Raw genomic sequence first — 17530 nt, 5'->3', positions numbered from 1 at the left:
CGAATCGGCTTATACTGGAATATCAGTAGACATATAGTTAATCTGGTACAGTATTTACTTTGTGGTCAATAACATTGTGGATAACGATGATCTTCGGAAAAAATGTAGTTCTATACTCCTCTAGCTACGAAGGCAATGACTAACTAACATTAGCGTCAAAATCACTATTGAGCATATTGTCCCTGGAGAAAATGTTTCGGAAAGGACCGGCCGGTTATTTGTCTGAACCTGGCACGTCACACTAAGCCTAAGAATGCAGTTTTATTATTATTATTTATTATTATTTCAGAAGTAAATTCTGTAAGTCCGCAAGTTTTATTCAAAAAATGTTTTCAAAAAGACAATATTGAACAGTACAAGAGTGATTTCCGTTTGACTGAGTTCTTTTCGATTCCAAAACTGAGTGAGCTTGTTCGATTGTTTTTCGTATTCTGACACTTACAAGAATCGAAAAATCAATCATATATACATACCTAATTTGAAAACATCATATTTTTCACACACAATTTTTTCTTAGAATTTTTCCACGATCGATTGATTTAATTTCCACCTATTCGCTGCCAAAGTCAAACTCACAATGTCGCGCAAAACCGTATGAATTACATACGAATCTACAAAACTTGTTGTTGTTTTTTTTCATATTTTCATACTTTTAGCTCGGCGAAAAGAAAAAAAGTCACATCTCGCGTGTCACTTACAACTTCGCGCTGAGCAAAGAAATCGAAAATGCGATGATTTGGCGCCAATCCTTGGAACTGAGGGATATTGTACGCGGTAAAAGTATAGATGTCACACCCAAGCTCATCGATACCGATACGCGGTCAACGCTTCGATTTCGCAGTATAGCCACCTATGCCGAAGATCTTATAAAACAAATGACCAAAAGCTCCAGCGTACAAAGTTTCAATAGTCGCCGAATAAGCATAAGTTCAGTGAAAGCCAAGTCCAGTACACGTCTGGGTCTGAAACTTTCACTAGACGAAATCATACAAGCAATTGGATCGAGCGGTTCACTCCACGAATATCATCACTATTACCATGAAATTACTTTCGCCAAGCGAGAACCTTTACCTTTTATAAAAGTGGTTTTGCGCAAGTCGCCCGAATTCGTGTTATACCATCAAAACAGTTTTACCGTACCGAAAGGCAGTGCAGAAGCCGATGTTGTCGAACATGACAATCGCATTTACGATTACCTAACAATAGGTAAGGGCAAAGTACGTCGGCGTTCCGATGCCGAAACGCAGACAGTCGGTGTGCTGATGAAGCCGCGCACTGTCAGTACAAACGTAAAGAAATTCGGCGAAAGGGCAGCTTACGTATCGTTTTTCGAAATGTTCGACACCTACCAACAACTGCTCCAAACACCGACCGCGCTCAATGAGCGTCATTCACTTAGTACGGGCGTTTTAGATTTAATTGCAAAAAATCCACAATTCTCCTACGCGGCCATGGTGTTGGAACGTATATTGGCTAGCAATTGTTATCATCAGGGACAACGCCGTTATCGCAACATGAATATACCCACTAAAATGGACAAATACGCCGAGTATAAATACTCGTTGAATCTTCTCTATCGCTTGATACAGCCCAAATTTCAAGGTGGCCTGGATAAGCGGCGCAAAGCTATTGCTGCTCTAAGTTTTTGTCATGGCAATGGTGATTTAATAGCCGTCGCATATGGTTTCTATTCGGATGCTTCGAAAGTTACCGTGCCGAATGGTAACGTCTGCGTTTGGAGTATGAAGAATCCACAAAACCCGGAACGCCACTACAGCTATCCAGTGCCGGTATCAGCAGTTGAGTTCTCACCATTTTTACCTTTTCTCCTTGCCATTGGCCTATACGATGGCACAGTGCAAGTGCGAAACATAACAAAACCGGACTATCCGCCGGTTGCGATTTCGCAGCGCAGCGTTTTATTGAGCTGTGAACCGGTGACCGCTATACAATGGATTCGCCAAACACAAGAGAATGCCGCCGAAGCAGATCCATTTTTAGCGTTAACTCGTGATGGCAAAGTAGCGAAATTCCGCATTATAGCGAGCCCATATCTGTTGGGTATGCGTCAGATGGAGCTACTGCGCATCGAAGGCAATCCTGAAGGGTTTCAATCCAAAAATATTGTAATGAACGAAGAAAAGTCGCTCGATTCGGGACGTAGCGCTAGCGGTTTGCATCTAGTTATGCATCCGGTGCAAAGCGATATCTATTACATACTCACTGACGAAGGTTGCATACAGAAGTGCTCGCTGAATCACACACATCATTATTTGGAAATGTTGAAGGTTCATGAGGGCTCAGTTAACCATATGGATTTCTCACCTTGGTCACCGAAACTGTTTCTAACCTGCGGCAATGATTGGTGGGTTTAGCGTAAGGATGAAGTGAGCAGTTTTTAGTCTCGTTTCCGAATGCTCGACTTTGTTTTCTTCGTAATTTACTTCTTCGCTTGTTATTCGATTTAGCTCTTAAGGTCGAATAGTAGTTCAAAGTAGAAATCGAGACCGTTAGTATTAGCAAAGGATATACCTTGAATAATTTTACTTCATTGAATTTCATCTTTGAATTTTTGCGAGAGCACGTACCTCGTGATATACCTCTTCCCTCCTTATGGAAAATATCGCTGTAGTGAATTCGATGGAACTTAAATTTCTCTATGAATTTTCGGAAGATTTCGTAACTCTAGTTCAGAGTTTTTCGTTAATTAAATCGGTATCTATATGGAAATGCAAACCAATTGGAACCAGAGTGTATTAATTTTGAATTTATAGACCATAGACGAAAGCACCAAAGATAATTAGAGACCTTCATTTCCTTTAACAAACTTTGTCAACATAAAAGACGTAGTTATTAGTAAGTTTTTTTTTAATTTTGACTTTTTTTTTATAATTTTCAATTTCCTTTTGATGTGTTTTTTATAATTTTCGATTTTTTTTTGTATTTCCAGGACAATTCGCATTTGGCTGGAGGGTATTTTTCAGCCTCTAATAACCCTTTGCGATCGCTATATGCCAGTTCATTGTGCCATGTGGAGTCGTACTCACTCAACGGTAATTATTGCTGTCAATCGTGAAACTATTGACATATGGGATTTACGACGAAACTTATTGGACCCTATATCAACCACAAATATAGATTCTTCATTTCATACCCTAGCAAAGTGAGTAATACTTTAAATTCAAAATATATACTCATGCATATCTAGATTCATACAACATTCGATACAATTCGATTCCACTATGGTTAGATAATATAATTTGGCAAGAAGTTTGCCTCTAAAGATATCGGATCACTATAGCATTTAGCTGTCATACAAACATCGTCTTAAATCAAGTTCCTGTAAGAAAAACTTGTTTATTTGACAAGATATTCCACAAAATTTTACATAGATTGTTGTCCAAAGCAGCGCTACAACAATCCAACATATTGTTTAGATTGCACCACTAAAGTATATAGCTGCCAAGCAATCGAATCGATTTTAATCAAGATAAAGATTTTTTATGAAGATTTCCTTACTGCGTTATCTTAATTCTACTTAAGTTTGTTAATATGAAACAACAGAAACAAACGTTTCCAGTTGAATGTAAACCGTTTTCAGATCTAGTCTTACATATAGTTGCCATGAGGAATGCAGGGTTATACCGAGTTACGATGCTGCCGAAGTTAATGTTTTTTCTTGTTAAATCTCATTTTCTTCTAATTGTTGGGTGCGTCGTGATATTATCCATCCCATATCCAATGGATGATCTTACTATTTCCACGACTGTGGGATCTAAGTAACCGGAACGGACCCAGATTTTTATCCGGCCAAGGACTGTCAACTCGGCACATTTCCTTGAAATTACTTCAGGAATGTTGCCCGATGTAGTGTGATCCTATACTTCTTGAAAGAACACAGATATTTCCAATTTAATGGGGAATGTTTCGAAATAACATTCTTTCGCATTTATTTTTTTTTTGAAGATTATCTCTTTCAAATGTTGGCCGTGGCTGCATCTGAGATGATTCATCTATTCAGTTCAATTTTCAATAACTCGTTCGAGCATTTCGGCTGGCATCTATCGAATGACACGCCTGATGTTTTGCTCCAAGGCCTGAATCGAAGCGGGATATTCCTCATAGACTTTAGACTTTACATATCTCCATCATCGCTGAACAAATTTTGGTTCGAAAACGTCAGATCTTCTTGTAACTTCTTAAGCCCATAGAGCGAAGCGATGTCAGACCTTGCACAAGATGTTTGAGCACGCTTTCAGTTTTAAGATCTCGACGTGAAATATGCCAAAAGCGTTCCATACGTCAGTCTGTGTTGCTGCGAACGGTACCGAATCGACTTTTCACTTTGCTTTCGTATTTGTATGAGTAATTCTAAAATATTGTGCAATATAATTGGTTTAGAAAATGCCACCTTACCTCTTCCTATCATCATTGACTTTTTGCTTTTTTTTTATCAATATTGAAAAACATAACAGTGATTTTAATGAAGTTGTGGCAGGGTTCCATCATTACCCTAATGAAAGGTAGCTGCAGTCCACATTCGATCCTTTTGATCGAAACAAATTATATTGCAGGCACTATTAGTTACTTATAATTAAAATTTATAAAGCAGAGTTTACGGTTATTTAGATGTTTAGAATGTAGTTGTTGTACGAAAAGAGTCCTTAATACTGTTCTTTTTGTAAATAAGCTTCACCACTCTACCATAACTCTTCAAAAAAACATAAACAAGCGAGTTGATTAGTGTAGGATCCTGTACTATCCTATGGATGCCAGGTCCATTCTGGCGTTGCCCTAATGGTACACATTTCCTCTTCTATTGGTTAAAGCTGGCCGCTTCTGGGCGATAGCTAATTTTAGAAGGTTCAATTGTTAGCAGTACAGTTCCGCATGAAGGGTTTGATCATGAGGGAACAGCTCATAGTAGATGATTCAGAATTACGCTGTCGGTTAGTGACCTACTTTGCATTACCAGTAACCATTCGCTTCAGAGTTCGTGATAAGGCCAGACAAAGGCAGATAAGTTGTCTCTCACACATACTGCCCTTTTTATATGTGTCATCCTTAATAATGCTCAAGCGGCTCACATGTTATGCCATTTGTAACCTGTAACTAGGCCAACAACCATTCTGCAGTGTTTTCGAGGCAATCCTGCATGCCTCTAAGGCATTCTATCTCATTCTGATCCGTCTGTCAGCCCTTTCGAAAATTTCATTGTGTATCATTTTTAGCGATTTGCGTATTTTCTGAACTCGTTCGGTAGCGGAAAGCATTTTTTTTCAATCTCATCGACTATTTTGACTCCATGACTGCCCTTATGACCTGGAATTTAGTAAACTTGCAGTCGTTTTCTGGCAGCCGCTATATCTACTGCATCCCTGCTTCCAAAGACATTATCTGACACTATGTGATATGAGATTATTGCCTTAATTTCCGCTTGGCTACTCACGTATATAAAACACAAAAACTTCAAGTGTAATAGGCAATGTTTATTATTATTCGAAAGAACATTCTTTGGCATTTATTATTTTGAAGAGTATCTCTTTTAACTGTTGTTCGCGGCTACGTCTCGGATGAGTTCAATTTTCAATGCGTCGTTCGAGCATTTCGACTGGTCCAAGGCCGGAATCGAGGCCAGGCTGTCCTCATAGACTTTGGACAGGAAAAAGGGTAAGGGTCTAACTCGTGATTTTGGTGGCCAAACGACCATCCCAAACCGTGATATTATCTGCTCATCGAAGTGTCCTCTCAATAAATCCATGGATTGACGTGATATGTAGGGAGTGGCATCATCTTGCTAAAACCAAAGATCACCGAGATAACGAGCTTCAATTTCAGGCATCAAATAGTCGGTTATCATGGCATAACAACTCTCGCCAGTGACGGTTAAGTTTTCATCGGCATTAAGGCTGCTTTTTCAATGTCTGGTTACCAGCCTTTCTGTCCAGTTAATAGAGCTGCCCGCTTAATAGATTGCACATAATAAACATCAACAAATTGTGGGATAATGTGCATGGTTATTGGAGATGTCCGCTTAATAAAGCGTAGATTTAATAGAGCTTTCACTGTGTTTTTTATTTATGAATTGTTTCTACTATCCTATCTTCTAAGTTGGTTCGAACTGGACACTGTGTGCTAAATTTTGCTAAAATCGGTTCAGTAGTTTAGGAGTTCATCGTGGACAAACAAAGTGACAGGTAATTTTTATATATGTGACCTGGTCTACGAAAAGGGAGCTAACGTGCGAAAACTAGTTTCGTCAGTTTCTCGTTATCTCATTAATTGTTCTCCTTTCCAGAGGCTTCAAGGACGTCTAGTAAGTATTGTTTTTGGTCGGAATATTATTATAGTTCATCGTGTAAGTTGCTAGTGTGGAACATTTAAAAAAGTAACACTGAAGAAGTGACGTTTACTCTAATACCGCATAGCTGCTGTTGTCTTGTTTTCATTCGTCTCTCTTTCCGGATGTTCTGTTATCAAACACTACTTTAAAACAAGATATGACTTTCAAACAAGTTATGACTTTTTGGATTCTATCACGTGAAAAAGCATCTCATCTTCCATCCGAATCAACTAAAAAGTGAAAATTGATTTTTTGACACCTAAGCCCCCTTTCCGTAGACCAGGTCACATATAAAGACCACATAAATGACAACTAAAAACCATTTCTGTTATCTGCACACGCTTTCAGAAATTCAAATAATTATTTTCTATGAAAAAGAATAGCACAGTTTACATCGCTATAAAAACAAAAACATCAATAGAAACCACATTTTCTCAAAACATTCACATCAAATTTAAAAGCTCAGTATCCGTTCATTTCTGTACTACAACCCTATAACATCTTCTTAACGCAGATTGAGCTTATGTGGCCGTTCGCTTGCTCTCGGCAATGAACGTGGCAACGTGCTGATGTGCAGCTTCGAACATATGCCCTTCCAATCCCACAATCAATACGCTGAGTTGGAGAAAGCGATCTATAACGCCATCAAATTATCACCGACTTTAATGCAAGATCTCAAGAACATTGGTTACTTTGGCTACAAAGTGGAGAATCATCACTCCAAGTCTGCGTACTGGAAATATAAATGAGCTAAACTTAAACTCATATTTTTACTACTATTATTATCATATAATATTTGGTCTCTGTACTTGTAACTCGATGTTGCAGACATGAAATATAATATTCAATTTTATTACAATTTTAATATTTTGTGTGGGGTGTTGTGTGGAATGTTCTCTTTAATCGGTTACCGATCGGTTATTTGGGTTTCTTTACTGTACCAGCCATCTTCAATGTTCAGAGGAGGCTTAACAAATGTTGTGAGTGTTCATCGGGAAAAATTTCAAACGTAAAGAAAACGCAAGTTTCTGTAGATTTATGCCGCACAAGTAAGATCTTCATTGCAGATATATGCCACTTTAATCATGTCAATTGAGACAATATCCTAAAGGCTTTTACTTCATTAAACTGGAGCTGTCGAAACGTCGAATCTGTCTGATTTTTAAGTACCACGAAAATTATATTCAACATATCACAGCAGATACCGTGAAAAAGGGAAAACAGAAAAAGTTTTATCCGAGTAAAATCATAATACCTGAATTATAAGATATAGCGAATGAGAACATATCATCGGGCCAACACCAAATCAACGGTAAAGCTGAATATCCATGACGCCAAGTTAATGCTCTGAATTTGGTGGGATCCGAAGGGTTCGGTAGATTTATCAGCTTCTAAACCGGGTTAAGCTATTAATACATACGTTATGCTAAAGACAACAGCTCAACACCGAAGCGAACGATTACCGAAAAGCGACCGGTATTTGCGACTAGAGACGAGGTAATAGTTTTGCATCATTGTATGGGATGTTTTGCCTTACTCGCCTTATACCCCAAACTTCGTTCCTTTTTCCTACCTTTTCTTCGGTGAAAGCAGAACGCTTTCGCTGGAGTCAGGTTCATAACAGAACCGGGTATCAAAAATTGGCTTGGTGGCCAGAGCCAACGTACTTTTTTAGAGTGAAATCCACAAATTTTGAAAAAGGTGGGAATATGTTAAAGCTTTAGATGGGCAATGACCATGTAGTTATGGGCCCGATACAAATTAAACTCATCACTACTGGCGAATGTTAAAGTAAAATTTATGAATCAGTTAAAACATCGGGGTATTTCCATTCATTTGAAAATCTTGCAAAGGTGTTACAAAATAACCGTAATAATTTTAAGATATTTTCTAGAAAAAGTCTGTTGTAGAATTAACGACGGGTAATATAAATTGTCGGTTTGTCTTCTTCTTTATTTGCTTAGACACCGCTTACGTGGTTATAACCGAGTTTAAGACAGCTCGCCAGTCGTTCTTCCCTTTCACTAATTAGCGCCAATTAGAGACTCCAAGCGTCGAGTGGAGGTCTTCCTCTTCCTCTGCTTCCACTGGTGTGTACTGCTCGAATATTCTCAGAGCTGGAATGTTTTCATCCATTCGGATGACTGTCTTTCGCTAAACTATGGCAATGTTATCGTATATCTCATAAAGCTCATCGTTCCCCCGACTGCGGTATTCGCCGTTGCCTTTGCGATTGAAAAGTCGCACGAAGTCGGATTCTTCCCGATACTGATGGAGTTTTTGGTATTGCTCAACGTCAGTTTACACAGCCGTATTAGTTTTTTCGGGGATGCCAAATTCAGACAGCGACATAAAAGCAACTTCTTCTTTTCTCCGATGCTGTTGTTGTGTCCTTTTCATTCGGGATGTTTTTTTAAGTCACGGGTCCCAAACCCAGCACACAACACTGGAGAGGGATAATTCGCCTTCAAACGAATGTTTTTTGGTTACCCAGAGGATACTTTGTCAAGACTGGAAGTCGTAAGCTGCTTTGCTTGAGCCATATGTAAGAGAATCGTTTCTGGCCACTCCCTAGTGAATGGCGCTCAGAGATCTTTCCTCACTTACGTGCACTTCGACACATGGCTGCATCCTCCGATATGTATGACTAGAAAAAATAATACTGTGGCTATGTTCGAACTACGGCGTATGAAGCAATTAGTCCATTTAATAATTTATATATTTAAATATTATGTAATAATAGACATTTTCTTGTTTGAAAATATTTTCATAAAAATTACCAGTTACACCAATCTGTTATTTAAGGCTAGTTTTACAGAATATTGTTTGTTAAATCCTACTTGTACCTATCAACTTCTTATAAACCTTTAAAACTCAAAAATCAGATTCAATCTCGCAATGTTTGTAGAAAAAATTGTATACTGTCTTCATATGCCTAACAGCAATTGTATCGCCAAGTCATTGCTTGCCTTGACGTTCGTCACTTCTTAATGTTGCCTTGTCATGTCATGTCGTTCGATGTCTGGCACGCCTACGCAGTCGAATGCTTCAATTCGACGAAAGCTGTAGTGCTTGTCAACTCGCTCGGCTTAACTGTCTCACGAGTATTACTATGTACATGCGAGTGAACACCAATATACTCTACATAGCGTCTACTGAGCGCTCTACATATGTAGATACAATTGTATGTGCGTATATCTACTCATAGGCATTTAAATACCAGCAAAATCAGTTAGTGCTAACTCTGGGAACCATTACGCGAAACTGACAATGACTTTGATTTCCTTAAAAACCCCAAAAGTAGGCAGGGTACCGAGGCAGCTAAGAGTTCAAATAAGCAAATCAAATGCACGCAATCTTATAAAGGAAACCCTCTCACACCCAACCATTGATGTTTAATCCGGCCCTATTGCTTTTTTTCACGCCGCCTAGTTTTTCCCAACAGTTTGCGGGTGTCAAGTGACATTGCTGACACCAGCAATCAGCAGGAGAATGCAATAAAACTGTTGCCAATGTGGGCAGCAGCATAAAGCTAGTACGAAGCTTTGCTGTGGAAAATGTAATAAAAACAAAAATCCACTGTACAATAACAAGAAATTCCATTGACACTTGCCGGAGTGTTGCTTCTTGTTTTTTTTCGCATTTTTTTCTCCACTTCTTTGCTTTGTACATGTATCTTTGACTTTTCCACTGGTAATGCAATGCTAGCTGTCAAATGTGTCAAAGATATGTTGCTTGGTAACGGATATGGTGACGATTTCTTGCTTGGATAAACACACAAGGCCATAAAAGTCAATCACTGGAATTGAACTTTACTCGTGTTGGTTTTAAGTTAATTGAATGTTTCAATCTCGAACCTTTAAATGATTAAAGGACATACATACATACATATATTGAAATAAAGGAAATATCATGGACTTGATTTAGTCATAGTTTTTAGGGTGAAAATACAGACGTACAGACCAACGGACATGGCTAAGTCAACTCGAATTCCGTTCCTTTCGAATGTAAATTTATTAATTAATGGTCCTGTATCAGCGTTATCTTTGATAAGTAATGACCCACTTGTTGTTGAAATAAGCTTCCAGTTAGCATTAATATCTAAGTTGTCCATTTTCATTGTGTCTTCGTTTGCTTCTGAGTGTTATAATCTTCGCTCCAAATTTAATATATATGTATGTATATACCCTCTTCAGATTATAAAAACAATCTCCGAAAATAGTCAACGCAGATGAGTACGTTAAATAAGGAACAAATTCGTCCAATTTTTCACTGCCGACGTGTTCCATACATTAAAGCCTTTGGTAAAAGAAAATGTTTCTAACTTCATGTCAGGCTCCAGACCAATAGCTTTGGAAATCCGCCCTATGCGCTTTTTGGAATTGTTTGTTGTTTAGTAAAATCGGGGCCCTTTCCAATATGATTCAATCTTACCCATTTAAACCTGAAATATAAGCCGAAGACATGTACAACCTTACTTGACATTCATATACCTTTGAAGAGTACAGGGTTTTCCAATAAGAGTGATATGATTACTTTAAAAATAAAGCACAGCAAAGTGAAGTACAATCGATACAATATGTTCTGAGTAAAACATCACTTAAATCACCTTAACGACTTTTCTTGATTTAACGAATTCGATAAAACCAAATTTCGAATAATTTTTCAACTAAATCAAGTCGTATGACATCCAATATTGACTAAGCTTGAAGAGATTCTGGTTCATTGCTTAAGACCAATGACTTCAAATAACCCCACAAGAAGTATCTAATGGTGTTAAATCACAACTCCTACGAGGCCATTCAACGTCACAGTTTCTTGAAATAATCGAATCTCCGAACTTTTCTCGCAATAATTCGGTTGATGTGTGGCAAATGAAACCACATGTTGTCAAGATATACTTCTTCCAATTGCGGCCATAAGAAGTTGGTTGCCATCGATCTATATCGCTCTCCATTGACAGTCGCAGTGTCAACAGCTTCATTTCGAAAGAAGTATGGACGGTGATTCCATCAGATCAAAAACCACACCAAACTAACAACTTAGGTGAATGTAATGATTGTTCGTGAATAATTTGTGGATTTTCTTCGCACCAGAATCGATAAATTTATTTGTTTACCGCACCACTCAGATCAAAGTAAGAGTCATCGGAAAAGATGATTTTCTTAAAAAAATCATTATAGTTTTCAAGTTGTACCAAAGCAAAATCAGCAGAGCAGTTTGAGACAGTCCCAATTCGTGAGAACGTCTTGGAAATCATATCATTTCTGTTGGAGTCCTGGGTATTTGAATAGGGAAAACAGCAAGTTCTTTTGAAATTTTTATATTCCAAAAAACTTACTGCAAAGTAAAATATTTTAGTATTTTAGAATATGTACTCAGATGCTATTGGGAATAAAGCTTGTGTCCTGTCGACTTCAAAGGAGATTGCAAAAATTATGACGTGATATGCTACTCCATAAATTTTTCGCATTGGGTCTAAAATATTTTTATTTTACTTTACCTGAATACATTCGTGCAAACCTCATCATCATCGCAACTCAACTTAGGTTTCTAGTAATTTTTTCATTCCCAAAAATCGAACATGTGCTTCAGGAAATAAGTCGCTTGAGGGCGTAAAAGGAATATAATTAGAACCCACTTCACTTCATTATTTATTTCGAGTCTTATGCATAAGTATACTTGTATCTGGAATTATATAGTCTAAAACCTATAATATTGTAAGTTAATAACATACAAATTTGATTATAATACATTTACCATTTTGTCGAGCAAGGGATGTTGAACTCTTTCGCAACATTTTTATACTCTTGCAACATGTTGCTAAAGAGTATGAGAGTGCGAGATACATGATTGAAATTCACAGATAAGCCTTCTCTGACAATGGTATGTCTGTGTGCTACAAATGGATTGAATGAAATCAATACTTCCATATGCCCCAAATACCCAATATGAATCTTTTCGAACTTCCGGGTGACTTTATACCGCATATATGGGTCAATATGAGAGTTATCTTTGTAAAATTACGAGAGCGTGTTTTTCTTATAACGGCTAAAAACTCGCCCTAGACCCCATATAACTAACAAGCTGAAGGTGAAGAGTCCCTGAGGGTACTTCCTTGGCTTTAAGCCTTGCAAGTTGCAAGAGTATAAAATGTTTGGTTATTCCCGAACTTTTCATCTGGTAATTTTTGTCTTTAATGATTGGCATATATATTCTTTCGCAATATTCCTATGCTTACTATTTCTTACACTTCGTGTGCATTATAAATGCATATTTTTGTTCGACAGATATTACAATAGATTACAGTTTCCAAGGCCATCCTACGAGAACTGATACAAAAAATGTACTACTCCTATCATTTTGGCTTTTTACAAGCGATTTAAAAAATTTATTTGTATTTTGTACATCCATACACGCAATACGTATTGTTTATGGCAGTCAACTGCTGTGGTTCAAATTAACTTTCCCCTATAAACTTCAAATTGCTTAAACTTAATACATGTTAATATTTGTTTTTGTAGCGGAAATGTTGGTGATTCCCAAAACGGAAGTCGAAATTTCCGATTGCATTACTCAAACACGCAAACTTCACTCCCTCACTATTTACAGTTCGTTTTATTCAAATTACATGGAATTAAAATGCTAGTTCTGGGAAACTTCCTGCGGAATTCAGGGTAGTTTTAAGATGGTCATTACGTAAAGTGCTTACAAACATGACATGGATATACTTATGTAGCCTTACAAGGTTCGTAGGTGAAGACTGACGTACAAAATTATGTAGAGGTGTGTCTTTACTCTCCGTGGAACTTCAGCTTTATGACTTCTGATACTATTACATTCCGAAAATAGAAGCAGAAGCTCACCCAAAGTTCCTGATATAGAATTTTGAATCAACTAATCATCAAGATGCAGCGCAAACAAAAAATCGGGTTTTATTTCGTTAGAAATTAGTTTTGAATACTGAATCTAACAATTTTTTTCCAAATCAGAAGATTTTCTAATACTGAGATTCTGACACACAAATAACAATTTACCAAATTTGCAAGGATTTCCAAGTTTATATTCTTTTTTTGAGATCGTTTATCGGATAATTTATTACATGAATTTAATTCTAATGATATGTGGTAACATTACTCCAGGTTTGGTCTATTGATGAATCCAGTTTTTGCAAAGAAAGAGCTCTGACATTTGTTACTGTTGTTGTGTTGTGTCTATAAAATATTTCCCATAATATTTTTTGAAAAGTTCTTCGGTGATAACTGCTGAATGCGTTTCGATTTCGTAGACTCAGCTGTGGTCTGCGGAAGCTCAGCTGTTCGCCTATTAAATTTCAATATTTTTTTCTTCATCTCATTTATTATGATTTAGTGGTAGTTAAAGAATGTCGAGAGCGTCTATAACTGACCGCTGTTCTTGGTGCTCCTGGACATCGGGCAGTCTAGACTCAGTAATATTCCTTCTTTCCAAATTTGAAGAGTTAGCAGCTGGATATAAATTAATATAAAAAAACAAAAACAGAAACAGAAACAGAAACATGAAAAGCCTCATGCGATTGCAAAACCAAAAAGTCGGCGGTAAATATTTTACAGCATCAGCCGTCAGCTAAGACAAACAACATTTTCATACACCAATAACTTTTTCTAGCGACTCAACGCCTGTCAGTTGACTGTGCAACGCTCATGGAGTGTGACATTTCTGTTATTCATGCTAAAATTTTCCAAATCATTTTGAGGACAAGAATGATAGAGACGCGGCCGGCGAATGTGGACAGAATCTGAAAACGAAGACAAAACCGACCAATATGCAGAGCATACGGCGGCAATAGTCGGGAGTGATGATGTGGCTCAGAGGTGTGCCGTGTTTTTGTAGGCAACGCTGTTACGCCTCTGCCTAGGAGGCCCAGCAGGCTATTTTGATTTGCGAGTGCAAAGGGAAACATAAGTTGGAGTTAAATAATATTTGTGTGCCGTTGGACAGGAGTATCATCTAGTATCATCTCTCATAGTTTTTGCAATCAATTGTTGCTTTTATTGTTGTCATTGCAATTGTAATTCCGGTTCGTTCTATTGTTTTGAGCTCAACAGCGAAGGTTTGATTGTTGTTGACAATCTTTTATTGTCAACTTTTTGTTTCTTGCTTTGTTTGTGTTACTCGGGCTCTCTTTTTTTTTTTAGTTGTTTTTTCATTTGTGTTTTTTGCTTTGCCTGTCAACGAACTGTCATCTGTCAACCCAAAATATGAGTTCATATAACAGTTTCTGGTTGATGCCCGCAAGCATATCCAGGTTAAATAGAATTTTCAAAAGCAAAACAGTTGAGAGTTGTTATATGTTTCCACAAAGTAAATATTATTGCGGCTAAAAAAGAATATTTTAATTATAGTTGAATAGTATTTCAAGCGGTGTGGAAAATCTTGTGATTTTGTATTAATTTGTTTCAAAAATAATCTATAATGAAAGTCGGTTTTGTTGATAATATTAAATTTTGTGCTGAAGTATTAAGTTTTAATGCCAAATAAAAATAAGCTTTTTCTAAAAACAGCGATAAGTTTCTTTATGTGCCTTGCAACAAACTTCTCCCACAACCAAGTATTAAAGACAACCGGCTTTTTAGTGGCATATTTTTTTATTGTTATCATTTGGCTCTTTGTGGTTTAAGGATTAAGTTTAACATGCGTATGCCATGATCTGTAATGGCCCTTAAAACCATTTCTCTTTCACTTTTGCTATAGTCGTGATATCAAAGAGGAGCTTCTTCGTGAAAATTATATAGCTATTAGCTACTTAAGCAAACCGACAATTCCATTTTTAAGGCTAAGTTATATGTACTATATGCGAGAAAAATTGGGAGGTGGTGTTTTAATGGACACCGCGCCGTCACACTTTAACACTAGTACTTTCATATATACATATATACTAGCTTCATTTGTTTCCCAACCATTAACCCACTGACTGTCCTAATTGGAAATAGTGTGAGCTGTTTTTATTTATATAGTATATGCGATTTATATATATCCGAAGCAGTTATGAAAGGTACAATAAAAGTCCTTTTATGTTACTGCATTAAGTGATAATGTCAATATTTTATATTTGAGAATGCGTTTATTGTTTATCGAAGAATGACAGGCATTAACGCTATCCATTAGCAATGCCTCTCAGACGAAAGTCCGTTATTCTGAATTTCGTACAATATGCGTATAAAAAATCTATTATGGAATTATGAAATGCGATGTGGTGAATGTTTTCGTTGAGGTAATCAGAAAACCATTAACCTTGAAAAACAAAAACAATATGAAAGCAAAAAATATCCTGACTACAAAAATACACATACATGCCTTAAAGTATGTATGTCGCATCTGTCAATGCTATAATATATCCAAAAAATAATTTATCTATTTAGTTATTATGTCGCTATCACTATACTACTTAAGAAAAGAAAAAAAATATTATTTCAACATTATTATAATTAAATTTTAACAATAATTGTATTTTTGGTAAATTTTTAGAAGCATATTTTATTTGTATATTTCAAAATAAATGTTTTTAATTACTTTTTTAATAGCTATTCCAATCCGTCAAGTAATTGAGTGGGAAATCGAAAACACTGTACCAGCTGTTCCAACAGTCTAGAACACCTACAGTGTAACCTTGCGCTAGTATATCCTCCGAAACGCATGCAAATACAATGTTCTTCTGTGCGTGCGTCTTTCGATTTTAATTAAAGCCACTCATTGACACGTTTTGCATTGTGTTCTTTGATATTTATATTATTTCCTCTCATAGCACAATTTTTAAACATTTCGAGGAATATACGACTCGATCGTTGAATCGAAGTGAATCTTACATTAATTTACTTAGTCCCCGCCATACGCTCTGTTATAAGTTCAGGCTGTTATAAAAATGGAACTACATTACATTTTTTTATGAAAGTTAATTTTATTTAATTAATAATGTATACGTTAGATAAGCGATATACAAATTTTTTTTCAAAGTGCTCATATTTTGCGTTTACACAAGTTTTCAAGCGATTAAGCCACAGATTTAAAGCAGTTTATATTGACGACGTTTTATTGAGGCCCTCCAAATTTCTGTCAGCTATTCGACAAGCTATGTTCTCCAACTTTGACCACATGACCAATAATCTGCAAATATGAAACCAGAAAGAGAGTATTGCTTAACTACTTTACCACGCCTTTTAAAATATTCTGCTGGTACACTTCTGCCCCTTTTTTGAACCTATTTTCACAGAAGTGAAATAATGTGTAATGTAACGTCTTTAAAGGAGTCTCCTTACCAAACGATTATAACCGCTGGATGGTGATCACGTTGAACTCTTGGAATAACATTATTTGCGTCTTTGGAAGATTTTGTCGTTTTGCATATTAAAACTTTCCTCAAAAGTGAAAAATTTTTCCTCTATAAAGAGGAATTAGTCATGCTACTCAATCTGCTGTTTGCATTTATTGGGCTTAACCCTGGTCGAGACCAACGGTCTGATACACTTAGTCGAGACCAGTGGTGCTTGGCTAGGTCAAGTGGTGTTTACATACATTTGTATGCAAATACGTGTTGTATTTACGCTCATATATGTACAATATGGATACAATTTTGAAATTTCTTACCTCTCGATTTGGTTGAAATCAAATTGACTGCCTTGTTCACGCTTGGCGTGGCAATAGCGTTCACAGAAAACGCAACATTTTGAGAAAAACTATATTTTTCTTAACCATTAAAACGCTCTAGCGGCTAAAGTATTTGACCTAGATAAACATACAAACCAATTTGGACATGTAACGAACATGAAAACAGATAAATCAACCGTGCGAAGTGATAGAAACATACCAAAGTTCATATATTTTCATACAAAATATATGGGGTCTAGCCAAGCACCATTGGTGCACTAAGCTGTAATATTATAATATCCTTTTTTCGTCCTTTTCGATACGATATCCTTGAATTTTTTTTCTGAATTCTATAGACAATAAAATTCTAGGAAGCTACCTGGAAGCGCAAGTCGTTTACTACACTCTAAATATGTATATTTAAATCACATTTAAAAACAAAATATGCCTGGCCAAACCCGAGGGTTTCGATGAGGGTTAATGTGCTTCAAGTGTGTTGTCAGAAGATGACCAGCTGACCGACGGTAGGCTTTCTTTCACAGATTATGTGGAAGCACTATCGAA

General features: G+C 36.8%; 1 protein-coding gene across 2 annotated transcripts in view; it reads left to right on the top strand.

The window, feature by feature from the left end:
• The first annotated feature begins 524 nt into the window (after positions 1-524).
• Positions 525-17530, top strand: part of LOC120776013 (dynein intermediate chain 4, axonemal-like) — a 108620-nt gene continuing 91614 nt past the window's right edge. Inside the window, exons 1-4 of one of the 2 annotated variants that reach the window (XM_040106457.1) lie at positions 525-592; positions 657-2365; positions 2951-3163; positions 6858-7092. In XM_040106457.1, the coding sequence (XP_039962391.1) occupies positions 578-592; positions 657-2365; positions 2951-3163; positions 6858-7092 (2172 nt within the window). In that variant the 5' untranslated portion in view covers positions 525-577. Of the gene's footprint in view, positions 593-656; positions 2366-2950; positions 3164-6857; positions 7093-17530 lie in introns of those variants that run through there. The other variant, XR_005705374.1, reaches the window with a different exon arrangement.

This window comes from Bactrocera tryoni, chromosome 4 (assembly GCF_016617805.1).
Source record: "Bactrocera tryoni isolate S06 chromosome 4, CSIRO_BtryS06_freeze2, whole genome shotgun sequence".
Taxonomy (NCBI): domain Eukaryota; kingdom Metazoa; phylum Arthropoda; class Insecta; order Diptera; family Tephritidae; genus Bactrocera; species Bactrocera tryoni.
This window is presented reverse-complemented; position numbering and strand designations above follow the sequence as displayed.